This window comes from Neofelis nebulosa, chromosome 3 (assembly GCF_028018385.1).
Source record: "Neofelis nebulosa isolate mNeoNeb1 chromosome 3, mNeoNeb1.pri, whole genome shotgun sequence".
Classification (NCBI taxonomy): Eukaryota; Metazoa; Chordata; class Mammalia; order Carnivora; family Felidae; genus Neofelis; species Neofelis nebulosa.
Genome location: NC_080784.1, coordinates 97,435,674 through 97,460,723, shown reverse-complemented (window position 1 = coordinate 97,460,723; position 25,050 = coordinate 97,435,674). Strand labels below are relative to the sequence as shown.

Here is a 25,050-nt window from a genome sequence, read left to right as displayed (position 1 = left end):
TGGAGGGACTTCAGCCCTGTCACTCCATAACGGTCTCTTCTCTCCTTCTCTGTGTTCCTACCAGTGCTCTGTGAAGAACTGCCGCACAGCCTTTCACGTGACCTGTGCTTTCGACCGGGGCCTGGAGATGAAGACCATCTTGGCGGAGAATGATGAAGTCAAGTTCAAGTCCTACTGCCCGAAGCACAGCTCACATAGAAAACCCGAGGAGAGCCTTGGTGAGGGGGCCACTCAGGAGAATGGGGCCTCTGAGTGTTCCCCTCGGAATCCGCTGGAGCCTTTTGCCAGCCTTGAGCAGAATCAAGAAGAGGCCCACCGGGTGAGTGTCCGTAAGCAGAAGCTGCAGCAGCTGGAAGATGAGTTCTACACCTTCGTCAACCTGCTGGATGTTGCCAGGGCCCTGCGGCTGCCTGAGGAAGTAGTGGATTTCCTGTACCAGTACTGGAAGTTGAAGAGGAAGGTCAACTTCAACAAGCCCTTGATCACTCCAAAGAAAGATGAAGAGGACAATCTAGCGAAGCGGGAGCAGGATGTCTTGTTTAGGAGGCTGCAGCTGTTCACTCATCTGCGGCAGGACCTGGAGAGGGTAATGATTGACACTGACACCTTGTAGTGACTTAGAAAAGAAGATTGCAAAGAGGCGGCTGCTCGCCCAGAGCAAGGAATGGTAGCCAGTTCATTTACTCTCAGACCCTTGTACATACTGCAGCATGAGGTTGTGTTGGTTCAATATACTTATGGGCCGGTAAACTCATTGTACATATGTGTAAGACTGCCACAGAGTGGGGAGCCTCTCTGTGATTTATTTTTAAAACACTTTCCTATTAATCCTTATTGTTCTTCTGTAAGATCACATGGGGTGTGTCCCCTCCGCCTTTCATTCCAGTACTAGCGGGAACTGAGCCCCAGGGAAAATGACCAAAGGATTGGCTCAGAATTGTTTGCAAATGGAGTTAGAAAAGAAAACCAGGTGGATTTAATTCGTGGTGGGGGCTGACAGAAGTAGAGAGATCTCTTGTTCAACCTGGGGAAACACTGGGTGCTTGTGACGGGCTCATCAAGGAGAGCGAAGCACCGCCTCTCTGGCCCACCTTCATTTCTTGGCTGATTCACAGGGACATTCCAGTAATGTCACGGAGGAGAGCAGGCTGTGGTTGCTGATATGTGTGCATGATCTTATATACACGTGCATATCTGTTCCAGAGGGTACTCCTGGCAACGAGGTGCTAAGTCATCACTGAGGCAGTGTCTGTATGTTGTGCGTGTCTGCTTGTGTGTCCATGCCCATGTGTGTCTATGCGGTGTGTCTGTGCAGGTGTGGGGTGGGGTACCTGGTGCATAGGGGTATCTGATCTGTTTGAGGAGCCCCTTGTAATGCTCAGGACACTAGTTTATCACACCACTGGATTGCTGAACGTAGTGGCTGTTGGCTGCCTGGAGCCTCAGCTGATGGCACTTCCCTCAACTGTTTGCTGTTTTGTGCCTCCCCAGTTCTCCATTACCTTTGGAGTCCCAGTCTGGACCTCCCTTCCTGCTACTGGAATAATTAGGAATGGGCTCTCTTCCCTCCAGGGCCTCCTGCTCCCTGTAGGTAGTCTCTGAGACTTGCTAATTGGGGATACATCTTAGAGCATCTTCTGCGTCATCTCCCCTGACTGCCAGCTACTGTTGAATTCATTAGTGCAGAGGAGATGGGACCGAGGCTCTCTGGCCTGAAGCATCCTGCACTGAAAGGCACCCAAGTGGCCTGAAATGGTTAACGCATCTCCCCCAAGCACCTCACTTATTAGCAGGGTGTGATTCATCTGCCTGGGAGAGGATCTGACACGTAGATGATTTGAAATATGAGAGTGTAGGCAAGGAATAGGGGAAAAAAAGGAGCAGTATTAAGCCAAAGATGCAGATCTCACAGAGACCTGCATGGCCCTGTTCTAGACGGCAGAGGAGCGAAAGTATTAAGTGTTCATTAGAGATCCTTCTAGTACGAGACTTGAGTGCCCAAGGACTAGCTGTGTAACACCCCTTCCAGGACCAAGTTAGGATTCCAGATTCAGGCAGAGGCCGAGCAGGAGAGGCAGGCATGAAGCGCCGAGGGTTTGTGAGGCTTTTGTGCTGCCGTGCCCCCCCTGGTGGTGAGTGTAAAGAAGACCTCGCCTCGACCACATTGTGTGTGTGGCGTTTTTGTTAAGAGCTGAGAAAGGGATTCAGGAGGATAAACTGGAATCCTGGTGGGAAGCCATTATATTATTCCAGCCTGACAACTGCTGTACTTGGGGTGCATGAGCTATGGAGTCAGATAGTCCTCAGGAGGGAGGACGAGAAGTCTAAATGTTTGGACTGTGTTTGTCTCACAATCACCACAAAATAAAAGTGTAGAAAATGCTTGTGGTGTACTAACTCTTTTCTGTACTTAAGTTACTCAGATTAACATGCACTTATAATTAAATTCTAAACATTTTTTTTTTTGAAGTCATCACTGTTGGTTTTAAGTAGAATGATACCAATGATGTATGAGAAACAGGGAATAAATCAGGATTTTTTTGTGTGTGTGTGTGGCATTACTTACATTTACTTTATTAAAAGCTTAAGAGATCTTAGGGAATTTAGTGTCAGTTTTAAATGGGCTTATTATAATGAAAAATATGTTTTCCAGGTTTTAAAAATTGAAATATTTGCTGTGCTCCTGAGAGCTGCACAGTTCTTTGTAATTATAGACAACAAGTATATGTCAGGCCAAAGGCTTATCAGGGCAGGGGTAACCAGAACAAATAACAAATTACTTTGTGTTTCAATTAAGTTGGATTTCTAATTCACACAGTAGTTCACAGCAGGTATGCAGAATCCAAGAATACACGAGTCTGTGATCAAGGCTGTGGTCAATACCAAACTGACAAATAAGTAGACTTCATTAGAAATGTAAACCACTGATAACTGATAATGGTAATAGCTCTTTTTTGCAAATATACACCTTGGGGCATTGCACACCTGGGTACAATTCTGGATCAGAAAGGTGGCAGGAGTGGATTTTAGGAGGGTTTGAGAACCAACATCTTTAAGAAGACACCATTGCTGATGTGTAGTCTGTGGCTATGTCAAGTTCCTGAGGCTGCCACTCACTCTGGTGGGGTTCCTTTCCCCTAGACATCTTTTAAAAGATGCAGTAAACATCCATAAATGAGTACGTGCTCAGATAAAGACGTACTGCCTGTGCACTTGTGGCTGGGTCATCAGAAAGGGCCAGCCCCTGGGAGGCTATCCTACTCAACACAGTGGAATGATCACCTTTGAAAATCTGGTAGAGGTTCTAGTTATCCCTGGATGAAAGGCATGTTAAGCTTTAGTGTTGCAAGGAGTGTTTTGGCATTGAAGAAAACCCCTTGAAACCATTCTTGGATTTCCGAGGGCAGTGGTTCTCAGAGTGTGGGCCCCAGCCAGCAGCAACCTTCCCTGGACACCTCACAGAAGTGCCAAGTTTTGGATCCCACCTCTGACTCCAGAAATGGGGTAGGGGCCAGCATTCTGTGTTTTAGGGTCCTCACATGTTTCTGTTTGAGAACCACCGCTTTTGGGGAAAGCCGGACTCTGGTTTAACATGGTGTGAGGGAGAGTGCACCCATGAACTGGCTTTTTTTTGGTCAGCAGGGGAAGATAGTTGAGTAGTGCACAGGAAGGGCCACGTGCAGGGTATGTTTTGAGGATAGAGCCTCGGTCCAGCTCTACTACAGGGACTGCTGATGGAAGCTGTGTGAGGAGTGTTCTGTGCATAAGGGAGGGAAAAAAGTTCAGGGCGCTCACTGTTCTAAATGTGGTCAGCTAGGCCTGGGTTATTCGTGGGCTGATTTGTTCCATTGAAAATCCACCCTGGCCTTAGTTTTTTGGGGTTATAGGAAGAGGTTTCTCATCAGAGATCATGGGGGAAAGAAGTAGAATTTGCCCACTTAGCCAGGGTGGAAGCCTTTCCTGGGGGTAGTGGTTGAAGCTACCAAAATTGAATTTAAATAATATGTGAAGTTTGGATACTCTGTTTTCATGCATAATTTTGAGTAAGGGAAATGGAAGTTATCTTGGCTGTACCTCTGACTTGAAAAGAAGAGGACTCTTATCTGCTCCTAGGATGTCAGAATTTGTTTCCATTTCCTATTTCCAGAAGTTGGATGCCTTGTCTTGATGTAAAAACTGTTCTCCAAAAGTTCTGAATCTGTGCTACAGATCTAAGTCTTGCCCCTTCTTCTTTTTGAGCTTCCACTCTTAATATCCACCTTGGGTGAAACAGTATTTATCAAAGACAATAGCCTATTAGCCACTTGTATCCCCAAACTGGTCATGATTTTTATAAGACACCTACTTCCTGGCCTGGGGTTCTGAGGCTGTCAGAACGGGCTTTAGCTAAGGTAAATTACACCAAAATAATATTTACTCTGAGACAGGGAGAGTGATTTTCTTTTCAGTTCTTTAATTCTAAGAACACACACACACATACACACACGTCTGTCTACACATCAAGAAGAGAGATATTAGGAACATCCTACATAGTCTGTGAATTGGTTAGGGTCAGCAGAAGCCTTACTTGGTGACCTGGTGTTAGGCCAGTAAGTTGCACCATGATGCAGTGTGAAAGCCAGCCAACCTGTTCCTCTTTATGCCTTCTGTCCTCTTGCAAACAAGACTGCCTTGATTGAGTACAACTCAGGACAGAACAGCTGGAATTGTTAGGGTCTAAAAGGACTGGAAACCCTAGGGGAGGTCTGTGCACAGAAGCCAGAGTGCAGTCGTGTGTGTGGCTTGTTGCCATTCTAACAGAAGAAAAGGTTGGTGACTCAAACTTGCCCATTTCAAGGAAGGTTGTCAGGGAAGGGATTGCCCAAGCCTCTGGAAGACGTGAGTTTTTAGGGGAGTGTAGTCCTGCCTTGGACAGAAGACGTGATGGGGATGCAGCGTCCCTTCATTCCTGCCACTGAGCTATTTAGGGCATCTTGTCTTCATCTTCCTGAAAAAGTTTAATTGTATCCCTGCTGTGTTAAATTTGACATTTGTGTTTTCAGGTGCAATAATCCAGTCAGGTTTCCCAGTAGGTTTGAGGACTGAAGGATTTAAGGGGGTTTACTATTTTGTTTTCGTATCACCTGATCACAGGTGGCTTTAAAAATGGGGAACAGATTTGGGTGTTGGCTAGTTCATATTTGTTAGCATATGCACGTGATCCCAGTGCCTGCCATGGGATACAAAGTGGAGCTCTTAGCACTTGGGTCCTTTCAGTTACTTACAGGTGATTCTGGACAAGGGCAGTGTCAGTTCTTCAAGTGGTGACACGAGCTGGCCTTGAGATGTTGATGGCATGTCAATGGCAAAGTGAGGACATTACCTAGCTTCACACTCTAGGAACACATTAGCTACCTGTGAACTCACCTTTCAACTATCCAGTTGACAAGTTTACTTGGCTTCCTGGTGACCTTTTGGTCTTCTAGTGGGCTCTGTGCAGGGTTAATTTTTTTTTTGAGGGGGGAGGGAGTTTCCTCCTGTGATGGCCCTTGACTCTGTGCTTATCTAATTCCATCTTCAGAAAATGCTTGACAAAGTGGCTTCTGAACTGCTCTAAAGCCTTAGATAATAGAATTGGTGGAAAGAGGATACTGAGGGGTGGTAAGCAGAGCTCCTTGGCAAGAGGTAGCAAGTCTGGACCGGGACCCCGGCAGTCTTCCCCTGAGGATGAGCCTCAGGCTGGGGGTGGTGGGGGGCGGGCAGGGCTTTTGAGTTGCTAGGCTTTTTTGTGCTGCCCCCTACATTGAGGGGTATATGTGGAATCCTAGTTAGCAGCCCCAAAGGAGATTAGAGATTGGATAAAGTGTTTGAAGTACATCTTGATTTCAGATGTCACACAAGACCCTAGCGGGACAAATTTCTCATGTTTAGGAAAAAAAAAAAAACCAACACCAAAGTACCGTTATGATGTATTACTTACTTAGAATCTTTATTCTCTACGTTCTAGGTTCGGAACCTCACTTACATGGTGACCCGCAGGGAAAAGATTAAGCGATCTGTGTGCAAAGTCCAGGAACAGATATTCAATCTTTACACTAAGCTCTTGGAGCAAGAAAGAGTTTCAGGTATGCATTAAGCTCTTGTAGGTCAAACAATAGTGCAGGGGTTTGTAAACCTTAACGTTCTGTTAAGGTAAAAAAATGTTTAATTTTCTTTTATTTATGCTATAGGAGAATCTGAATAGCACAGACTTTGATATTCAAAGAAAATCTTTTGGCATTTGAAGCATCATGGTAATAGGGAAAAGGGCTATGAATTTGACCTCAATTAGAGGTCGAATCCTAAATTCTCTTATAGGCCAAATACAAGTAAGCCTAAGTTTTCAGAGGCTCCCCCATTTCCTCCTGTGTAATATGAGGAAGGTATCTCGAGCTTCCTTCTGGGAGCTATTGTGACATGCAAGCAAAACAGCAACTTCTACGTTATATTGCAAAGCACTTGATAAATGTATAAAGTGTCATGGGGACACCTGTAAAGATTTATGGATTATCTAGCCTTCGGATCTACCTGTAACATATCATAAATAAGGTATCTTAAGACTGTGTACTTTTTGGTGTAGGTGGAATTTTGAATATTTTTGAGATTCAGCATCAAGTGTTTACTTAATTTTTCTGGGCTAGGTCAAGTGAAAAGGGGAACTTGCTCCAATTCTGGAGAGCACTTCAGTGACTTGGAGGTGGAGTGCAAAGTTGGCCAAGTCGCTGAACCTGCCTGGGACTCTTGATCTGTAAAAGGGGCTTGGTTCAGAACCATGACCTCTAATGCGTCTTTGAGCGCTAACACTCTGTGAACGTGAGCCCTGCACAGCTGGCCTCATAAGGGTTTCAGAGAAGGAGGTGTGTGGGGTGGGTCTGGCGGGTCTTCGGTGAGCTCTGTGGCCTTGGGCCACAGCATCTGCTCTGCCCTTGGGCCAGAGCATCAGTGTTCACAGTGCTCCCTTCATGTGGGAGCACTTCATGCAGGCACAGACGCTGGCTTTTCCTGTTTCTGTGGCTTTTAGTCTCTGTAGATGACTGACATGTAGAAACAACAAAGACATTGTTCTATCCTATTATATGGAAATCCGAATTCTGGTTTACCTAAAAGTAACCAGATGTATGGAACTAGAGGTAAATTGGGTCAGCTGAACAAAGAGAAAAAAAGCTTAGGGAGTTTTGAATGATATTCTTGAGGTGTTACATAGTTAATACTAATGGCATTAACTTACTAATATTAACCTATTTTCTTCCTGAGAATAAATAGTTTTCAGATGTATCATTAACTAGAGTTTATAGTTGTGATTTAAAATGAGTTGAAGTTTTTCTAAGTAGGGTTCATAAGTGATTCAGATTCTTTCAAGTGAACTTCTTTTGTTCGTTATTCCTACTTGAATGCAAATAAATGGGACCTGTTTTATCCCTTGCCTTTGCGTCCTCACACAAACAGCCCACATGGAAGGCTGTCTGGTGCCGATCGGCCAGTGTCCAGCCGGCAGAGGCCAAGCTGTCAGAGCTGCCGTTGCACAGGGCTGTTAGTGCGGATTGTACCTGTGGAGTTTTGCCATTGGAGGGCTTTCTGTGACTCTTGTTGAGGTATTATGTAATGAGTGATTGCCTATAAAAATAAGCTGTAAAGCGCATTTTCATCTGATTTCACTTAAGGGTCATTTTTCATGGATACTGCAGGCAGCTTTTTGCATTTCATGGCTGAGGTTTTTACTTGGGTAGGTGATTGAGATTCTTACCCAGGTTAGGAAGTATTTTGTGTAACAGGGCTGTAATGAGAACCTACTGTTGTTCCAGAGAAGGTAAACAAACCCTCCCATCCTTCTGAGATATGAACCATACTGAGTCTGATGGGTTGAAAGCAACATTAATCTAACTGCAGGATGCCACAGGGAATGAAGGGGAAACCTTCAGGATGCCTGTTTTTTTTCTTTTCCAGTTTTTAGATTTTCAGTTGTGTTCTTACTCATGCCCCAGGTGGATCTCATGTCTTATAAGATAGATGGTTTCAGGTGGAGGACAGCCATGACTTCTAAGTGTCAGTCACGGTCTGCGGTTTAGACTCTGGTGTGTGAATCAGAATGAGCAGGGCCGTTCTGTTGGATGAGAGTGTCCTCAGTGGAGACCGTGCTCATGGGAGGTCATGAGTCAGAGACTTTTCAGAGACCTGGATCCCCAGTAGATGGAAATCAGAATTTAGAAAATGTCAGTCCCTCTTACCTTGGTTTTCCCACAGTAGGCGACTGAGGAAAAGAAATGTGGTGTGAAGGGTGGCCCTAACAGTTAATTCTTGAGAAAGCACACATCTCTAGCCCAGCAGATTGTAAAACCCCTTCCCCTGTGACTGTCCATAGCAGGTTCATGTTTAGAGTTGCCATCTCTGTTGTTTACATGCAGGGTCCTTGTCTGCTGAGCAGTGAGGCTGCATGTAGGCTCCTGTCTGGCAGAGCCTTGTTTTCCTGGTGGTTTATCTTTTATGGGAGACAAAACATGAAATCGGCTCTTTATAGATGTCCTGGAGGCTCCTGCAGAAATGTGGTCCATGAACTCCAGTGTGTTAACAAATTCACTCAGTGTTTTTCACACTAAGGGTTCTAAGTCGTAAGTTGGTTGTGAGATGAATTCAGTGGGTCACCACCAGCATTAAAAGCAAGTGACATAGAATAGAAAATGTCAGAGTGCCACATCACATGGTGAAGGCTAATATGATTTCATGAAATGTAAACTTTACTGGGTTGCACTGTGAAATTTAGTTACTGTGATTTACATCAGAAATGAAAAACACCATTTTAACCTATCCTCACATTGGATGACAATTCAGTTTAATTCCACAAATGGGCTTTGCATATAATAGTAAACCTTTTTAAAAGACATTTACTATGTGTCAAGAATGATTTTAAACATTCCATTCTCATTTCATGTACTTACATGTATGTATCCTCACTATGGCCCTGTGAGGGTATATTTACTTTGGAGAAGGAAACTGTGGAGACCTGCTGCCTCCCCTTGTGGTGCTGTCTTGTAGGGAGGCAAGGCAGGTGACTAGCCAGGTGCAGGGGTAGGGGCAGTGCTTGACCACCAGATGGATTTGGCATGGATTCCTCTATGAAAGATCAGTTACTTTGTTTGAAGGAAAAAATTTTTTTTAGTGTTTTATTTTCGAGAGAGAGAGAACATGAACGAGTGGGGGAGGGCAGAGAAAGAGGGAGACACAGAATCTGAAGCAGGCTCCGAGCTGTCAGCACAGAGCCCAATGCGGGGCTTCAACTCATGAACCGTGAGATCATGACCTGAGCCAAAGTCGATGCTCAACCAACTGAGCCCCCAGGTGCCCAGAAAATATTTTTCTTAGATGTTTCATTAAAAAGTTTGTGAGCTTCAGCTATTTTATAAAATAAGAGCATATTGAATGGAGTATGCAGATTCTCAAGGCAGGTAATATCTTTATATGAAAAACCAAAATTTTATAAATGGGGTGGTTGTATATTGTAGTGTTGGGTGGGAAGTTTGCATTAACAGGGCCATGCCACGGGTCTAGAATTTAATTGTTCTGGATCTGCCTCTGTAATTTTTCTTTCTCTGTGGTTATATGTTCATAGGTGTGCCTTCATCTTCCTGCTCCTCGTCCTCACTGGAAAACATGCTTTTGTTCAACAGTCCTTCTGTGGGCCCTGATGCTCCCAAGATAGAGGACTTGAAGTGGCATTCTGCGTTCTTCAGGAAGCAAATGGGTACTTCCTTGGTTCATTCGCTGAAAAAGCCCCATAAGCGAGATCCATTGCAGAACAGCACTGGGAGTGGAGGCAAAGCCCTGCTGAAGCAGCCAGACCTGTGTGGTAGAAGGGAGGGGATGGTGGTCCCAGAGAGCTTTTTGAATTTTGAAAAGACCTTTGCAGAAGCGCGTCTCCTGTCAGCACAACAGAAAAATGGTGTGGTGGTGCCCGACCACGGGGACAGAAGAGACCATCGTTTCCATTGTGATCTCAGTAAGGGAGACTTAAAGGACAGACCTTGTAAACAGAGTCACAAGCCTCTCAGGTCCACAGACATGTCCCAGAGGCATCTGGACAGCACACGAGCTACCACCTCCCCTGGAGGGGGGCAGTCAGCACCCGGCACAAGGAAGGAGATAGTGCCCAAGTGCAACGGCTCCCTAATCAGAGTAAACTATAACCAGACTGCAGTCAAAGTGCCTACAACGCCTGCCAGCCCGGTGAAGAACTGGGGAGGATTCCGGATTCCAAAGAAGGGGGAACGGCAGCAGCAGGGAGAGGCCCATGAGGGGGCCTGCCACCAGCACTCAGACTACCCCTATCTGGGCCTAGGCAGAGTTCCAGCTAAGGAAAGGGCCAAAAACAAATTAAAATCTGACAATGAGAATGACGGGTATGTCCCTGATGTAGAGATGAGTGACTCAGAGAGTGAGGCATCAGAGAAGAAATGTATACACGCCAGCAGCACCATCAACAGGAGGACAGACATTATCAGGAGAAGCATCTTGGCCTCTTGATGAAACAGATGGTGTGGGAGCACCGCGGGCTTGTCATGGAGTTGCTAGACGGGAGCTCTGACGCAGGGGACACGCAGAAACCCATCACTCCTGAGCTACGCAAACACATTTACTTGCAAGTCAGATTGAATTTTTTTTTTTCAGAGTCATTTATAAATCATTGTTGTGAGAAGTGTGTTATCTGCAACTTGTTGAGGAAACACAAGAGTAGATTGTAAGACACCGCTAAGACTAGAGGTTGAATTAAACACTAAAATAAGAATGAATGAAATAAGTCTTTAAAGAGGGCAAGGCTCACAGAAGCCTCCTGAGTTCTTACTGCCCTCTGTATCCTTCCCAAAGCACAAACTCTTGGTTACCTGAATATGCGGAATCAGATGCAGTTCTTGAGAAACCCTCACGTACCATTTATTAGCCCATAAAACTTACTTTCTAGGACTGTGGTAGAACTTGAAATCCTGTTTATACTTTGGCCCACAAGGCTGTTTTTGTTGCATTCTAGTTCTAGGCAGCAGCTCTGAAGCTTCAGTAACTCTAGGGAATTCAAGTGTAAATTATAATTGCGGATGGGAAAGAGAATTTTAACAAAGGTTGTTACTTGCAAATCTGAAGGGACAGGGTAGAGCTGCTGCAGCTTGGAGAGCTGGGGTAAATGTAGCTAGGTCCTATTGCCTGAAGCACTTGAATGCATTGTGGAAATGGGACTGGTGGAGAGTGAAGCCGTTAGAAAGTTCTATCTGTGAGAAAGGGCAGCTGGTTCCATGTTTTCAGTACCTTTGACCTTCCTCTTCCCTAACCACTGCCTTCTGGGCCAGCTTGGGATTTCCCTGGCCTTTGGCGATACCTGGCCGTCTGGCTTCCAACAATACTAATGGCTATTCAAGTTTAAGTGATGAACTTCCAGACTCTGGTGACATAACTGCCCAGAGCCAACCACTAGTGCGTATGTTGGGGAATCTGGGCTTCCAACCTGAACGGATTCCTTAAGGAAAAGGAAAAGAAAAAAAAAAAAAAGAAAAAAGAAAAAAAAAGGAAAAAAAAAAACCAAAATAAGTTATATTTTAAAAACAATAGAAAGGCAATAAGTTGCGATAACCTCTTACCATTGACCAAGGTTATACGGGAAAGAGATTGAAGTGTAATAGGTTTCCTGGAGTCAGAGTTCTAAGCTCCAATTCGTAACTTGGACTTTCTAATTGCAAATGGCAATAACTAGTAAGTTATCAGCAATAATGAATTTAGCATTAAATTTGAGTACAATGTTCTGTTTTTGCACTCACTGCAGTGCATATGTATTAAGACAGTGGATAGTGTTAAGGTCCTGTTAATTTTCTTTGGAATTCAATGTAGTTGTGAATCAAACTTAAGAGAAGGAAAGTTTAAATAGCAATGAGATTTAGAATTATGGGCACTTGGAACAAGCCCAACTTCCCCTAAATTATCCTTAGTTTGTTAATATCAGTATTCAGATTCCTGATTCATTTATACATCTGTTTCCATGTGGCAGGGACATTCTGATACTTAATGAGTGATGCTTTGAGTTCTGTAGTTACCTTTCAAGTCTTCCAGGTGATTGTCAACAGCAAAAAAGGCTTATTGAATTCCATCTTGCTATGCAAGTTTTATCGGATGATCAAATAGTAGATCTGATGCATCCCCATTGTATGTATGACATTTTCAAACCAAGTCTTAACTTTTCAGATACATTTTAGTAGCTAATTCAGGGGAGGGGAAAGAATGACCCAGGTTTTTAGATTGACTATTTTTGAGCTACAGGGCTCATTTTGAAAGACTGCTCTCCAGATAAGCTGTTGCTACAGATATTAGGAGTTTCCTAATGGATCCAAGCTGTACATTCACTAGTAATTTAAAAATCAGATTTTTTTGCATATGAGCAGAAACCTTTTTGCTGGATATGGAAGAAGGTGGACACTTTTCACAGTTAACCTTTTGACCACAGCAACAGCTCTGGGTGAGAGTAGAATATATAGAGGGGTAATTTGTCAAGCCATAGAAAGAAAATCTAAATTTTAGTAAGTATATGACCTCTCACCATTTTAAGAGGTACCAGATTCATTTGCACTATTTAGGAATGCTAGTTTTGTGCAAAAATAATGCCTTACCTGTTTTTTCCCCACATTTAGGTTGAAAAGCTTTCAAAGTTCCAAGTTATGCTGAACCAAAAAAAAACCAAAACAAAACAAAAAAATAAACAAAAACCCACACAAAAACAAAACACAAAAAATAAAAAGCCCACACTTTTTATTCCTGCTTTGAAATGCAAATGGTATAGAGCACGGTTTCTCCGACAGTGTAATGATAGCTTTGTAAGTTAGTTCATGTCCTGCTGGGAACTCTGTATGAGGCGGCCATAGCAGCAGCCCACACACCCACCCACCCACTTGCACTCTTATTAGTGTGGAACCATTTGCTCTTTTCTTTTCAGCTTTATCTTTCCTTGTGCATCCTGACCAAGAAATATCTTTGATTATGATCAGTGTATTATGTCAAAATGTAGGCTAGTTAAACTTTTGTAAAGTTGCCTGGAATGTCATTTGTTAGGTTATAAACACAAAATCGAAATGAAGGGTTCTATGTGTTGTGTACAAATCTTAATTATTTTGAAATGGACGAACTTGTCATTACATTTGTAACCTTGTACAGAGGATTTTTCACTATGTGCCTAGCTTGGTGTCCATTCAGCTAAAATTGGAAAAAAAAAAGGTGCATGAAGAGTTAAAAATCAGAAATTAAACAAAGTATATGTAGAGATGACTATTTTATATTACATGGCCCAATCCTGTATTTATTTCTACCCCCTTTTTGAAAGTATTTATAAAACTAGTTGAGGACAGCTGTATTTTTTTGTTGAACTATTTAGTAGAATTTGTGCCTTTTTGTCTGTATGTGAATAAATGCTGTACATTTTGCAATACATTCTTAAGTGTCTTTTGAAATCTGATTTTGCTAAATATTTAAAGGTGTGTATGAAACAGCAGTCCTGAATGGGTGGTGTACGTTTCCTGTCTCACAGTTTAGGAGTAAGAACCATAGCGGGCAACAAGATTATGGAAGAGCACAGGTCCACAGGGCTGCTGTTTGGCTCAACTCTGATGGTGAGACAATGAAAAATGATAATAGTTTGATTTTTGGCCTTTCTCACCTGGAGTTCTTTTCAGAATACAGTTTTTGATCTGAAAATAAACTGTTGGTGAAGCAACTTAGACTATAGGATCAGAGAGACCTGGGCTTACAGGCTGAACTGGAGCTAGACACGTGACCTCTGCCAAGTCACCTACCCTGCATAAGCCTCAATCTTCCCTTCTGTAAAAAAGGATAACATCCCACTACCTCTCCTGGGGTTATTGTGATATTTAAGGCAAGTGCATAAAAAGCATCTCATAAAGCATGCAGTAGGCATTTACTAAATGGTAGACTATAGTAAGAACAAGGCTTTGATTTCTCCAACATGTTACTTGGTGAGCCTTCTGAGGTAAAAAAAAAAAAAAAGTTATTTCTGAATGACAGGAAGACTTTAAGGTCCTTCAAGAATGATTTTTCAAAGAGTAGTTTCGTTAAATGCTTTCTTTTGATTGCAGAATTCTGGAACACTAGGACCAAGAAGAGCTACCCTCTGCATCCTACATAGAAGGTAGGTCCAAGATTACATAAAGCATTAGGTATTGGCAGAACTGGGCCTAGACCCTAGTTCTCATTTCTGCTTTGGTGTTCTCCCCGCCTGAAATAGTCTTTAACCACTACATGCAGAAATCAGCATATAGATATACTTTCCTTCATTATGGGAACAGCAAAGCTGGTATGGGTTTATAGTCTGCATTCTCTTCTAGATTATGAGCCATGACAGGGTCGTGTTACTGTCCCTAATTTATAATTATTGTAAAATTTTGGCCATTTTTAAAAATGTGAATTGTTCATACATTTGGCTAAAAGCTTGTTTATTTCTTCTTGTTCCTCCTTAGTGACTATTTACTTCCATGTTGCTTGCTCTGAGTAAGACCCCAGAGAGAAATAACTGTGGTTCTTCCTGCAAGGTCTTAAAGTTGAATAACCACAATAGTTCCCCAGGGAAATTAAGTCCCCAGGAGCCAAAGGAAGGGCCTATCACTGGCAATTCTGTGATACATGATGGGAAATGTGGCACCAGGGACTTGTGCTTACGTTTTTACCCAGATCACTTAGAAAACATTCTACCTTTGAAACATCAGCCATCTGCAGCAACCTTTGCAGTTAACTTCAGGGTTGAAGTCTTCAGTGTGATTTCCTTTTAATGCTCAGAACTGCATTAGGTGATGTGTTCTAGTCTGGGGTAGAAGAGCTTCAATTGCCTGGTCATTGAAAAAGAGGAAAAAAGCAAACCTGTCATCTACTTCGTTGACTTCAACTATTCTCTTTGCTGCCGAGTTTGAGGTCTCTGCAATCCAGCTCTTCCTGAGTTCCAATGGACTGCTTCCTGGGCATTTCCTCTTGGATGCATGCAGGCACTTGAGATTTTGGAATGCCTCCTTTTCCCTATCCTGCCTTAGAGAATGTCATCCAAGCCTGAAACCTGGGAGTCCTTTGTGAGTCCTTCCGTCAACTCCCACAGCCAAATGGTGATCCGGGTCACCAGATGCATACGCAGCAGTTATTTTTCACTTCTCTCAATCCCACCACCACCTGCCATATAGTTTAAGTCTCATCATTTCTTGCCCGGATTATTGCAGCAGCCTTTTAGCTGGTTTCCTTGACTCCAGTCTTGCTGAAATTAATCCCTTCCCCCAACTAGCTACAGCCTTGATAATGCCATTTACACAGTGGTAACCTGCAATAAAAACTGATGCTGTCATTCCACATACCCTTCAGTGGACCCTTCAGACTTCTGCAGGTAATTACAAAGCATTTATCAAATGGCTGACACTGACTGGTCTGTATTTTATGCATATTACTTTGCTCACAACATGTGAGGTAGGCACTATTATCTAATGAGGAAACAGGGGCACAATTTGCTCAAGGTCAGTTGGTGGTAGAGCTGGGAGTTAATCCCAGCCAGACTACAACTCAGCTCCTTGGGCTCTACTGTCTCTCAGAATATAAAAAGAGTTCACATCAAGTAGTTCGTGTGTTCTTGAGTTCACTGAGGATTATATATGTGAACTTTGGTTCAATGAGTTTCTATAAAGTAAAACTAATAATCTTGGCCTAAAAAAACATTATGTTCATGTGCTGGATGAATACCTGCACATAACCTAATGGAGGACGAGCAACAGTAGGCTTGCGGTCAGTCAGTTCCTGAATCGAATGGAATTAGTTTTGTTTCATACGTGTACATTTATGTAACACAAACATATTTACAGATAAAATCTATGCATATAGGATCAAAGAAAATAACATTGCCATCAGAAACTTAATTCTGTGTCCTAACACACTGCTTGGAAACTTAAAGAGAATTATTTAAAGTTACATAGTTTCTTGATGATGAACCTGGAATTAAGACTAATGTCTTAAGACTTTTCAAACTGATTCTATGCAAAACTTTGCAATCGGTAATTTTGTGATATAAAGTACAGTAAAATCTGGTTATTTTTTAGAAATAAGTCCTTGCTTCTCAGTCTTTTGGCAAAGATCAAATGCAGAAATGAATAAATCAAGCAATGCCAAATTAAATAGTGAAGTCATTCCTAATGGATCACTAGTGTATCCTGATATTCTCACTCTTCCTTGGCTTACATATGGCTGTTTGAAATAGTGTATTTATAATTATGGGCTAATTGTGGTTATTTTATCCACTAATCTGGCTGATGGTTCTAATTTCAGGATTATTACCAGTATGATACAATTTATGAAGCAAATTTTTTCTCTGGTGTTTCCCTTCCCCACCACGTAGCAGCCTCAAAGGGCACTTTCCTTCTTTTCTTCCTAATTATGGCTCTGTTCCAACTTTACTGTTTGAATTGTTTGAGCTTCTCTTTTTCGTATTAAATCTCTGTGATCGTATCTTTGCTTCAACTATTCCCAAGTACTTACTCAAAGTGAGTAAATACCTTTCAAACATCACGCTTTAAAATACCATGCTTAGGGTGCCTGGGTGGCTTAGTCGGTTAAGCAACCACATCTTGATTTCAGCTCAGGTCATGATCTCACAGTTTTGTGAGTTCGAGCCCCTCATCTGGCTGTATGCCCACTACTTGGGATTCTCTCCCTGCTCTTTGCCCCTCCCACACACACTGTATCTCTCTCAAATAAACTTAAAATCCCATGCTCTTGTTTTGACACAGGAAGGCATGCAAGACTGTATCAATCACTTTATAACTGCTAAACAATTTAACATTTAAGATTTTTTGGTAGCAACTTGGTAGACATGACACTTTTTTGGGGGTGAAATTGTTACCACTCATTACATCTGGAAACCTTCAAGAGATTGTTAGATTACGTGCATTACATAGAAAATTTCTTAGGAAAAGCACCTTCATATCTGGTGGGATTTTGTAATTTTTTCAAAACTTGAAACTGGCTAAAAAAAGTCCAGTAACTTTGGTGGAAAACAGAGATCTAAGCAAGGGAAATTATATAATTAGTGGGCTAGCTACCTCTTTTGAAGGTTTTCATTTTTCTTTAATGGGTGATAACCATTTCACCAAAAAAAAGTATATCTACCAAAAAGGCTTAAATATGTTAAATTGTTTAGCAATTGTAAAGTGGTTGATGTCATACTGTATGACTTCCTGTGTCAAAACAAGCATGATATTTTAAAACGTGATGTTTGAAAGGCATTTACTCACTCTGAGTACTTAGGACTAGTTGAAGCAAGTTACTTAACTTTTATGATACCTTTGGAAAGGGAGTAATACCTAACTAGCAAGTCTGTTGAATTATATAAGGTAATAAATGCAAAATGCCAGCACAATGTCTTACATATGATAGGTGCTCAATAAATAGACATTATTCATACAGAGCAGCATGATTATTGTAGATCCAGGGAAAGATTCCCCAATGTATTCTTTCGGTTATTTGTAGAAACAAAACTTTTCTCATTCTCTTTTATCCCCCTACCGTTTATATGAAAGGAGGTGCTAGTATCACATTTTTAATATTTACAAATGTAAGTGCAAACAGACTTTGTATACATATTTTGCTCTGATTTTATTCTTTGAAAATAGGATGAAAATATTGAACGAAAAGTTCCATGATGCCATATTAAAGGCTTCAAGGGTTTTAAATGAACATTAAAAAAATAGTGATTACTAGGCAGCTACATGGATTTACTAGAAAGCAATCTATCGGAATAAATTTTCTTCTTGGATAGATTACTAGATGAGGTCTGGGAAGTATGACAGTTGTAGCATAAACAAACTTTCTCTGGACAGAAGAGTGGGTATTTCTTGATGTTTTTGTGATGGTGAAGAAGCAGCAAACAGGCCAGATTAAAAATGGGCTGAATAACCAGGCCCCATGATCCTGATTAATTATACATTATGGTAGCTGGGAGCTGGTGTGTTCTAAGAGACTGACTGCACTCACATCTGTCTAGTTCTTTTTTTTTTTTTTTTTCATGATTTTCATGAAAATATGGGTGGTATGTTTACCAAACCTATAGATGGCATCATCGTAAAAAAGTTGTCATGAGTGCAAGAAACATAGCACTAAAAATAAAGCAGACATGGTCCCTATGCTTACAAGTAACAAACTGGATGACAGAATTGGAGCTAAAACGACCTCAGAACACTGTCATGACATAATAAAATTTAAAAGGGATGAACGACCAGTCTGGCTTCTGGAGCAAAGATTTAGCTCAGCAACGAAACCTTTGGAAAAGGCGCGAAGATTTTAGTTAACAATATGCTCAACATTTCCAACACTGAAATTCAAATTCCAAAAAAGCTAACATGATTTTAAGTGGCATTAATGGAAGTACACATTGTAGAATAATTTTTTTCTCATTCTAAATACTAATGAGAAATTACATGTACATATCCAAGAATCACTAACTATAATAACTCTCAAAGCATGTTTCCATAAAAGACCATGTCAGACTATTTTGGGGGTTGGGAAAAGGGGAAGGGTATGTGGTTTGAACCACATCCGTCCCCTGGAGGTTCTAATACATGTTTTTCCCCCACACTTAGGTAGGTATCACTTACGCTTCTCCCACCTCTCTCTCAGTCATGATTCAGAACAAGGGAGTAGTTTTTTTACACCTTGAATATAATTTTTGGTTCTGGGCATAAGACTGATAAATCCTAAGCATGCCTGGTGTAAAAAGTAGGTGCTCAATAAACATTTACTGAATGAATGAAGAAGCATATGTGATAATCAGAGCACTTTCAGAGACCAGTGGGTGGCTGGCAAAAGGACTCAAAACCAACTCCTCTGAGGAAATGGGGATGTTTACTTATGTGCAGGCAGAACATGAAGATTATTTTCAAAAGGCTGAAGACCTGCCACTTGTAAGATGGTTTAGACTTACTCTGTTGCACAAGGTAGAACTAAGGCAGGAAGACACATTAAGGTAAGGTAAGGAAGGTCAGACTAATGGTCGGACTGTTGGAAAGTAGACTGGCCCATCTCAAGGGAGAGTACCCCCACCCCCTCCAGCCCCAGTGCATTTAGACAGAGGTGCAGGGTAACAGCACTAATCTGTTCTCTAAAAATAAAGCAGTGAACTTTAAGAATGTATATTTAGAAAGAAACTAGAGAAAATACAAAGTTAGCTCCATAATGTTATTCTCACATGCTTACATTCCAATATACTTGAATGGAAGAAGTGAGAGTGGTGTTAGAGCTAGTACATGGGGGTGTCTACTGGAATGTGGGGCACATGTGCATGTTTTGTGGTGAACCCTTGGGCTACAAAACCACTTACTCAGTGTAGATTGTCTTCTCGGTAGCTGGGTGGGTGCCAGTGTTGTAAAAAAAAAAATACCTTAAAGATGCCTTCCCATCCTATGTTTTTTTTTTAAGTATATACATATTTGTTTAGTTTCTATATAAATACTAAGAATGTTAACACTGCTCCAAAGGCACATATTTGTACATGTTTTAAGGGCTGGTGAGGGACAGATTTCATACATCACAGTGGGGTATTTCAGTGTCTCTCCCCTCACTGTGCACATATCTATATGTATATATACATTTTTAAATAAACTAAGAAAACCTAATCATTATTTTTGATTAAAATGTTTGTAAAAAAGCCCATTACAGATTTGCTATTCTGGAAAAACCGATGAAATACATTATGGTTAAAGAACAGAATTTATACTAAAATGTTTAAAGTATTTTTTCATTCTTCCTTGATTTGTCTGCGAGTTGGCTTGGCAGACTGTGTAGCTATGAAATATTCATATTTGCTGAATAAACGAATGGCTGAATTGTTGCTAATGTTCTCCCATATTTGGGGTAGTTACAGTGCTCATACCAGAGGAGAAATTAGAAGATTGTTGGCTGCCCCAATTTGCATATTTGTATACAAAAGGAAGAAGAGGTAATCATATCTCTTTCTTCCTCAGGGAGACACAAATAAAGAAATATGAATAAATAAAATGAACTAGCTGTGTTGTCCTTAATTTCAGATTTACATCATTTCTTTTCACTCTTTCCTATTCATTTCCCCTATCGCCTAAAATACAGTTCACAGAAAAATGATAATGTCTCTGTAAATGAAGGCAAGACTGACTGACCAATATGAGAAATGTCAAAAATTCCACTACATTTTTACATTGAAATCATTAGCTAACAAACTTTTCTGAAAGAAAAATAACCACGCATGTTCAGTTCTGTTGGTAAACCTAGCTTAAGTCTGTTCAAATTCAGCAGAGGTAAGAAAGGCCTATTGTCTGACTAGTAGCCTAAGCTTTACTTGGAGAATATCTAAGTATTCAAGGAGATCAACTGGAGAGAGGGTTATGGATTTTAAAAGGTAAAGAGTAGGTGCCCATGGCCAAAGTTTGGAGAAAGTGCTTACACTGAAAGATTTACCTTGAGGAAATGAGTCTGGGAAGTTCGATTTTCTTTTTGAGAAAGGATGATAATCAGATTCCATTTGTCTATAATGTTCATTTCTGAAGTGCTTCCTCCTACAGTCTCATCTTTCTTGTATAATCCTAACATCTTCTCTAATTAAAAGTTTTTAAGAATAAATTTTATATTCTATAAACATGAATATGAACATAACTCTTAACATGGAAATTACTCTGAGTGACATAGGAAGGAATTCACATTAGGGAATCAAATGAAAAATTCCTAGAAAATGAAAATAAGCTAAGTGCCTAATTATCATTTAACTATCATACTTGTACTATTTCATATCGCCACCGAATTTGACACTAGCAACCACTTGTCCCCTCCTTTAGTCCTGGCCCTCCTTTAGTCTTCTTTAGAGAATCATACTGGATTCTCTTGGTTATAGCCCTCTCATTGTTCCTATTTAGTCTCCTTCAATGACTCCTCTCCCTGAGCCCATTCAACAAATGAAGATATCTTCTAAGGTCCTGTCCTTAAAAATTATTTTTCAGAATTTGAACAGTTACTGAATACCCTCCGTGTGCCAGAAACTACTATGCTGAGTACTAAGAGTACAATGAAGGGGAGCAGACATGAATCCTGCTCTCAAGGAGTTTGCGGACTGTTGGAGTGGATATTAAAAAATTTCAAAAAGTTAATTACAAATTTTCCCAAGTGCTATGAATCAAAAATACAGCACATTATTACGAGAAGTACAAGGGGACCTAATCTAGTCTGGAGGCTGGAAGGCTCTCTGAGGCAGGGATATTTGAGTAGTGATCTGAAGAATGTGCAGATGGCAAAGTATACACAGAAATCCTGTGGGGAGGAAGGATGATGTGTTGACAGAAGTAAAAGAAGGCCACCATCAGAGCTAGAGCAAAAGAAATGGACGGAAAGAGGTAGCCACATCCCATAAAGTCCCAAGGCAAGCTCCTATACCCCATGGCTTCAATTCTCAGCACCATGCCAAAGACCCCATTTCTATCTGTTTGTTAGAGCCAGTCCTAAGCTTCTGACTGTCTGGGTGAATATTTACACATGAATGTTTTCATGTCACTTCAAACTCAATTCATTATCCTTTATCTGGACTACTGCAGCAGTTTCCTAACTTGTTAACCAGATGCAAACTCATGTGCTGTAATCACCAGAGAGCAGGGTGTACCAAGTTCAAACCAGAAGCAGAGAATAGCTAACTACATGGACCTATGAAAATCAACTAGACCTATGAAAATCAACTAGACTGCAATATTCAATGCCCATGCATTCTCAGAATTTATTGTTAGTACTGCTTTGAGTAATAGCAAAACAAAAACAAAACCTCCCAAATTCTTAAATATAAATATTTGATAAAAACTGGATATCGTGTAAATTAAAAATGAATCACTACAATTATACATTAAAATACATGACTGCATCATTTTAGAAAGTGCATAATTTATTACATTTATGAGTTTATAATAAAATGGATACTTGGGAACTTAAAAAGTGAGTTAGTAACAATTAGATGTAAAATTCTCAAATCATGGAACCTGAAATATTAAAATTCTAGCATTGTCTTTCTCATGATTAGTATAGCTTAAAAATTATTATGCTTTTCCAAAGGAAGGAAGGGAGAATTAAAAAATAGACACGTTGATGAAGGCAATGAATTCTTCTCAGCTGGCTTTATTCTCCACTGAAGCTCAATATACGGTTATATTTTCTTTACTTACAGGAAGCTGTCATTGTTCTGTTTTCCATAGCCCTCAAAACAGAATGGAAAATGCTTCTGCAAAACGACACAAGCCTTAACCATTCTCTATGGGTTTTTACCATTTCAATACACTTCTAGTCGAACAGTTTTCCCAATTCTAAAGTTCTGAGAGTGAACTATGAATATTTTTAAATATTTTCCAGATTCATCATGGAGGCTGCTTTTCTTCTCTGCACTGTAATCACACTGAGCTGCAATTAAAATAGACAATCAGTAAGTAGTTACTTTTTCTATGGAAAATCTTACACTAATACAAAGTATAATGCATCACAACTTACAATTATTGCAAATAATCTGACTGGAAGGGGTCCTGGAAGAGGTTATTTTGTGTGTTCCTTTCTATTTTACTCTTGAGTCTTTAAAATACCTGTATTACACTAGAGATATGCATGTCAAATACAGCATTCCATAGCTCAGAATGATATACAGTACTTAGAATTCCAAAACATATTTCACAGATGAATGAAAAATATCTACATAAAAGCTAATTAGAAAAGTGGGTAAAATACAAACTAAGTGTGAGCCAGCACAATACAAGGTTGGTAATGAGAGGATGATAAATCATAGTACGAAAGGTCTAATAGGAAAATAGTCTTTAAATATCAACTGGAGTTGACATTATACACACCTGGAAAGATATCTAACAGTACAAAAGAGTATATACATCCTAAAAAAGTCTTCTTACTGCTGTCCTTCATTCTATAGCCCTCTTACCAGATACAACCACTACTTCCGTTTTCTATTTTAGAAATACATTCTAAATGAGAATAGATGGATGTATTTCCTCACGCCTTTTTATTTAAAAAAAAATGATAAAGGGCTATATATACGTTTTATCTTTTTTTTTTCCTTCTGAATGATCTACCTTACAAATAGCTCCGTGTGAGATCTACTTTATTCTTCTTAACAGTGGCAAACTTTTCCTGGTATGGATACTCCATAATTTAACTGGCTTTCTATTCATGGGCATTTAGATGGCTTTGAATCTATTAAAATTATAGGCAATGTTGCAATTACTATTTTTACATGTTTCCTTGCAGACTTGCCAAGGTGCAAGTACACCACGGGCAGAATAAACTCATAGAACGACTGGGTCAAAGGTTATATATACATTACAATTTTTGAGAGATACTGCCAAACTGGGCTCCAAAGAGACTGCACCAATACACATTTATATCAGTGATGTATGGAAGTGCCAGCTTAATGTATTAACAAACTTCATGATCTGACATGATCATGAAATGGTGAAAAATGGTATGCAATTATGGTTTAATCCTGTATTTGTCTTATGAATGAGGATGAGTATCTTTTTAGATGTTTAAAAGCCATCTGTCTTCCCTTTTCTGCAAATAGGTTTTCTTTGTTGTACGTTGAACTTTTTGTTGACTTAGTCACTCTTTATATAAAAGATACTGCTTTTGTCACATGTATTGCAGATATTTTTCTCAATTTTTCATTGACTATGGCTTTTTAAAATGCAGATATTTGAAATTTTACATGGTTCACATTTATTAATTTCTTTTCATAGTTTTTAGGTTTTGTGTTCTTGCTTAGAAAGACTTCACCACGCTGATTTTATGGTCAAAAGAACACAGTAGGGCTTTCATTAGTTTAGACTGATACATTTAGAACATATAACCACAGTCCAAAGATGGATGAAGAATGTACAGAAAAAGTTCATCAGAATAGCACATTTAGAACATGGAGGGTTCAGTACAATGCAGGGCTTGTGCATGACGTTGGGCTGCACTGGCAAGTATGATGTACACAGTAGAGGAAATAGTAATTCTTCAACTCCTTTCTTTCATTAAATATCAGGCCCTTAGCAGGGTAGTCTTTCTAATAGCAGTTTCCATTTTTTAGGGGAAAATGGGAAAATTAGAATCCAGAGAAAGCAAAGATAAAGATTTAAAAAGCCGAATATGTCTAAAGAAAGGAAGTTTATAACTTGAACTCATTTAAAACAGAACAAAAATTAATTCCAGGGTATAAATTCCTTTCTGTGGATGGGGAGAATACTTTTCATCTCCAAATGAAAATGGGATGGAAGGAGAAAAGCTTAAGGAAAAAAACTGTAAAGTGGTTACTGACATAACATCAAAAAAAAAATCTCATAAAGAGAATGGTGAAATGTCTGTCATTAGAGAGTTTAAATCACAGAAGAAAAATCAATGTTGCACTGTTTGGGTTTAATTCTGTCAGGAGGGAGACAAAACTAGTTGCCAAACTGGATTATCCAGTTAAGGTTCTGTAACTTTACTCTTTTTACTATAGAACTTAAGGTAGTTAATTTTAAGTAGGCATTTTCTTTACCATATTCTTTAAAAAAGGTAAACTTGAAGATTTAAGGACTGTGATATAGAAATTTACTTTCTTATATAACTAAATACTTACCACTTAATGATTATACTAAGTGTTTATATGTGTTAATCTTTTTGATCTTTCAATAACTCTGTAAGGGAGGTGTTATTACACTACATCAAACATGAAGAAACTGAGGCTTAGAAAAGTTGAAATTGTCCCAAATCACATGGCTACTTAATGGCACCGGCTATTTGCCTGACACTAAAACATCCACTCTTAAGTTACTGCCCGGGACACCCAAAACAATGGTTTCTTGAATGATTAATAACTTACTACATTCATTCGTAAGTTCATAAGTTTATTTGGTAAAGCTCTAATTACTTTTTTTTTTTTTTTTAATGTTTATTTATTTTTGAGACAGAGAGAGACAGAGCATGAGCAGGGAAGGGGCAGAGAGAGAG

General features: G+C 40.2%; 2 protein-coding genes across 18 annotated transcripts in view; one reads left to right on the top strand and one right to left on the bottom strand.

The window, feature by feature from the left end:
• JADE1 (jade family PHD finger 1) overlaps positions 1-13,470 on the top strand; it is a 59,385-nt gene extending 45,915 nt beyond the window's left edge. For all 13 annotated transcript variants that reach the window (XM_058721381.1, XM_058721386.1, XM_058721385.1 and 10 more), the window contains 3 exons: positions 65-586; positions 5,987-6,104; positions 9,623-13,470. In XM_058721381.1, coding sequence (XP_058577364.1) covers positions 65-586; positions 5,987-6,104; positions 9,623-10,533 — 1,551 coding nt within the window. In that variant the 3' untranslated portion in view covers positions 10,534-13,470. The remainder of the gene's footprint in view (positions 1-64; positions 587-5,986; positions 6,105-9,622) is intronic.
• Positions 13,471-21,949: 8,479 nt separating this feature from the next.
• SCLT1 (sodium channel and clathrin linker 1) overlaps positions 21,950-25,050 on the bottom strand; it is a 222,928-nt gene continuing 219,827 nt past the window's right edge. For all 5 annotated transcript variants that reach the window (XR_009259311.1, XM_058721393.1, XM_058721395.1 and 2 more), the window contains one exon: positions 21,950-22,476. Coding sequence is in view for 4 of the 5 variants with exons in the window: in XM_058721393.1 (XP_058577376.1) it covers positions 22,414-22,476 (63 nt within the window). In the remaining variant the exon portion in view is untranslated. The remainder of the gene's footprint in view (positions 22,477-25,050) is intronic.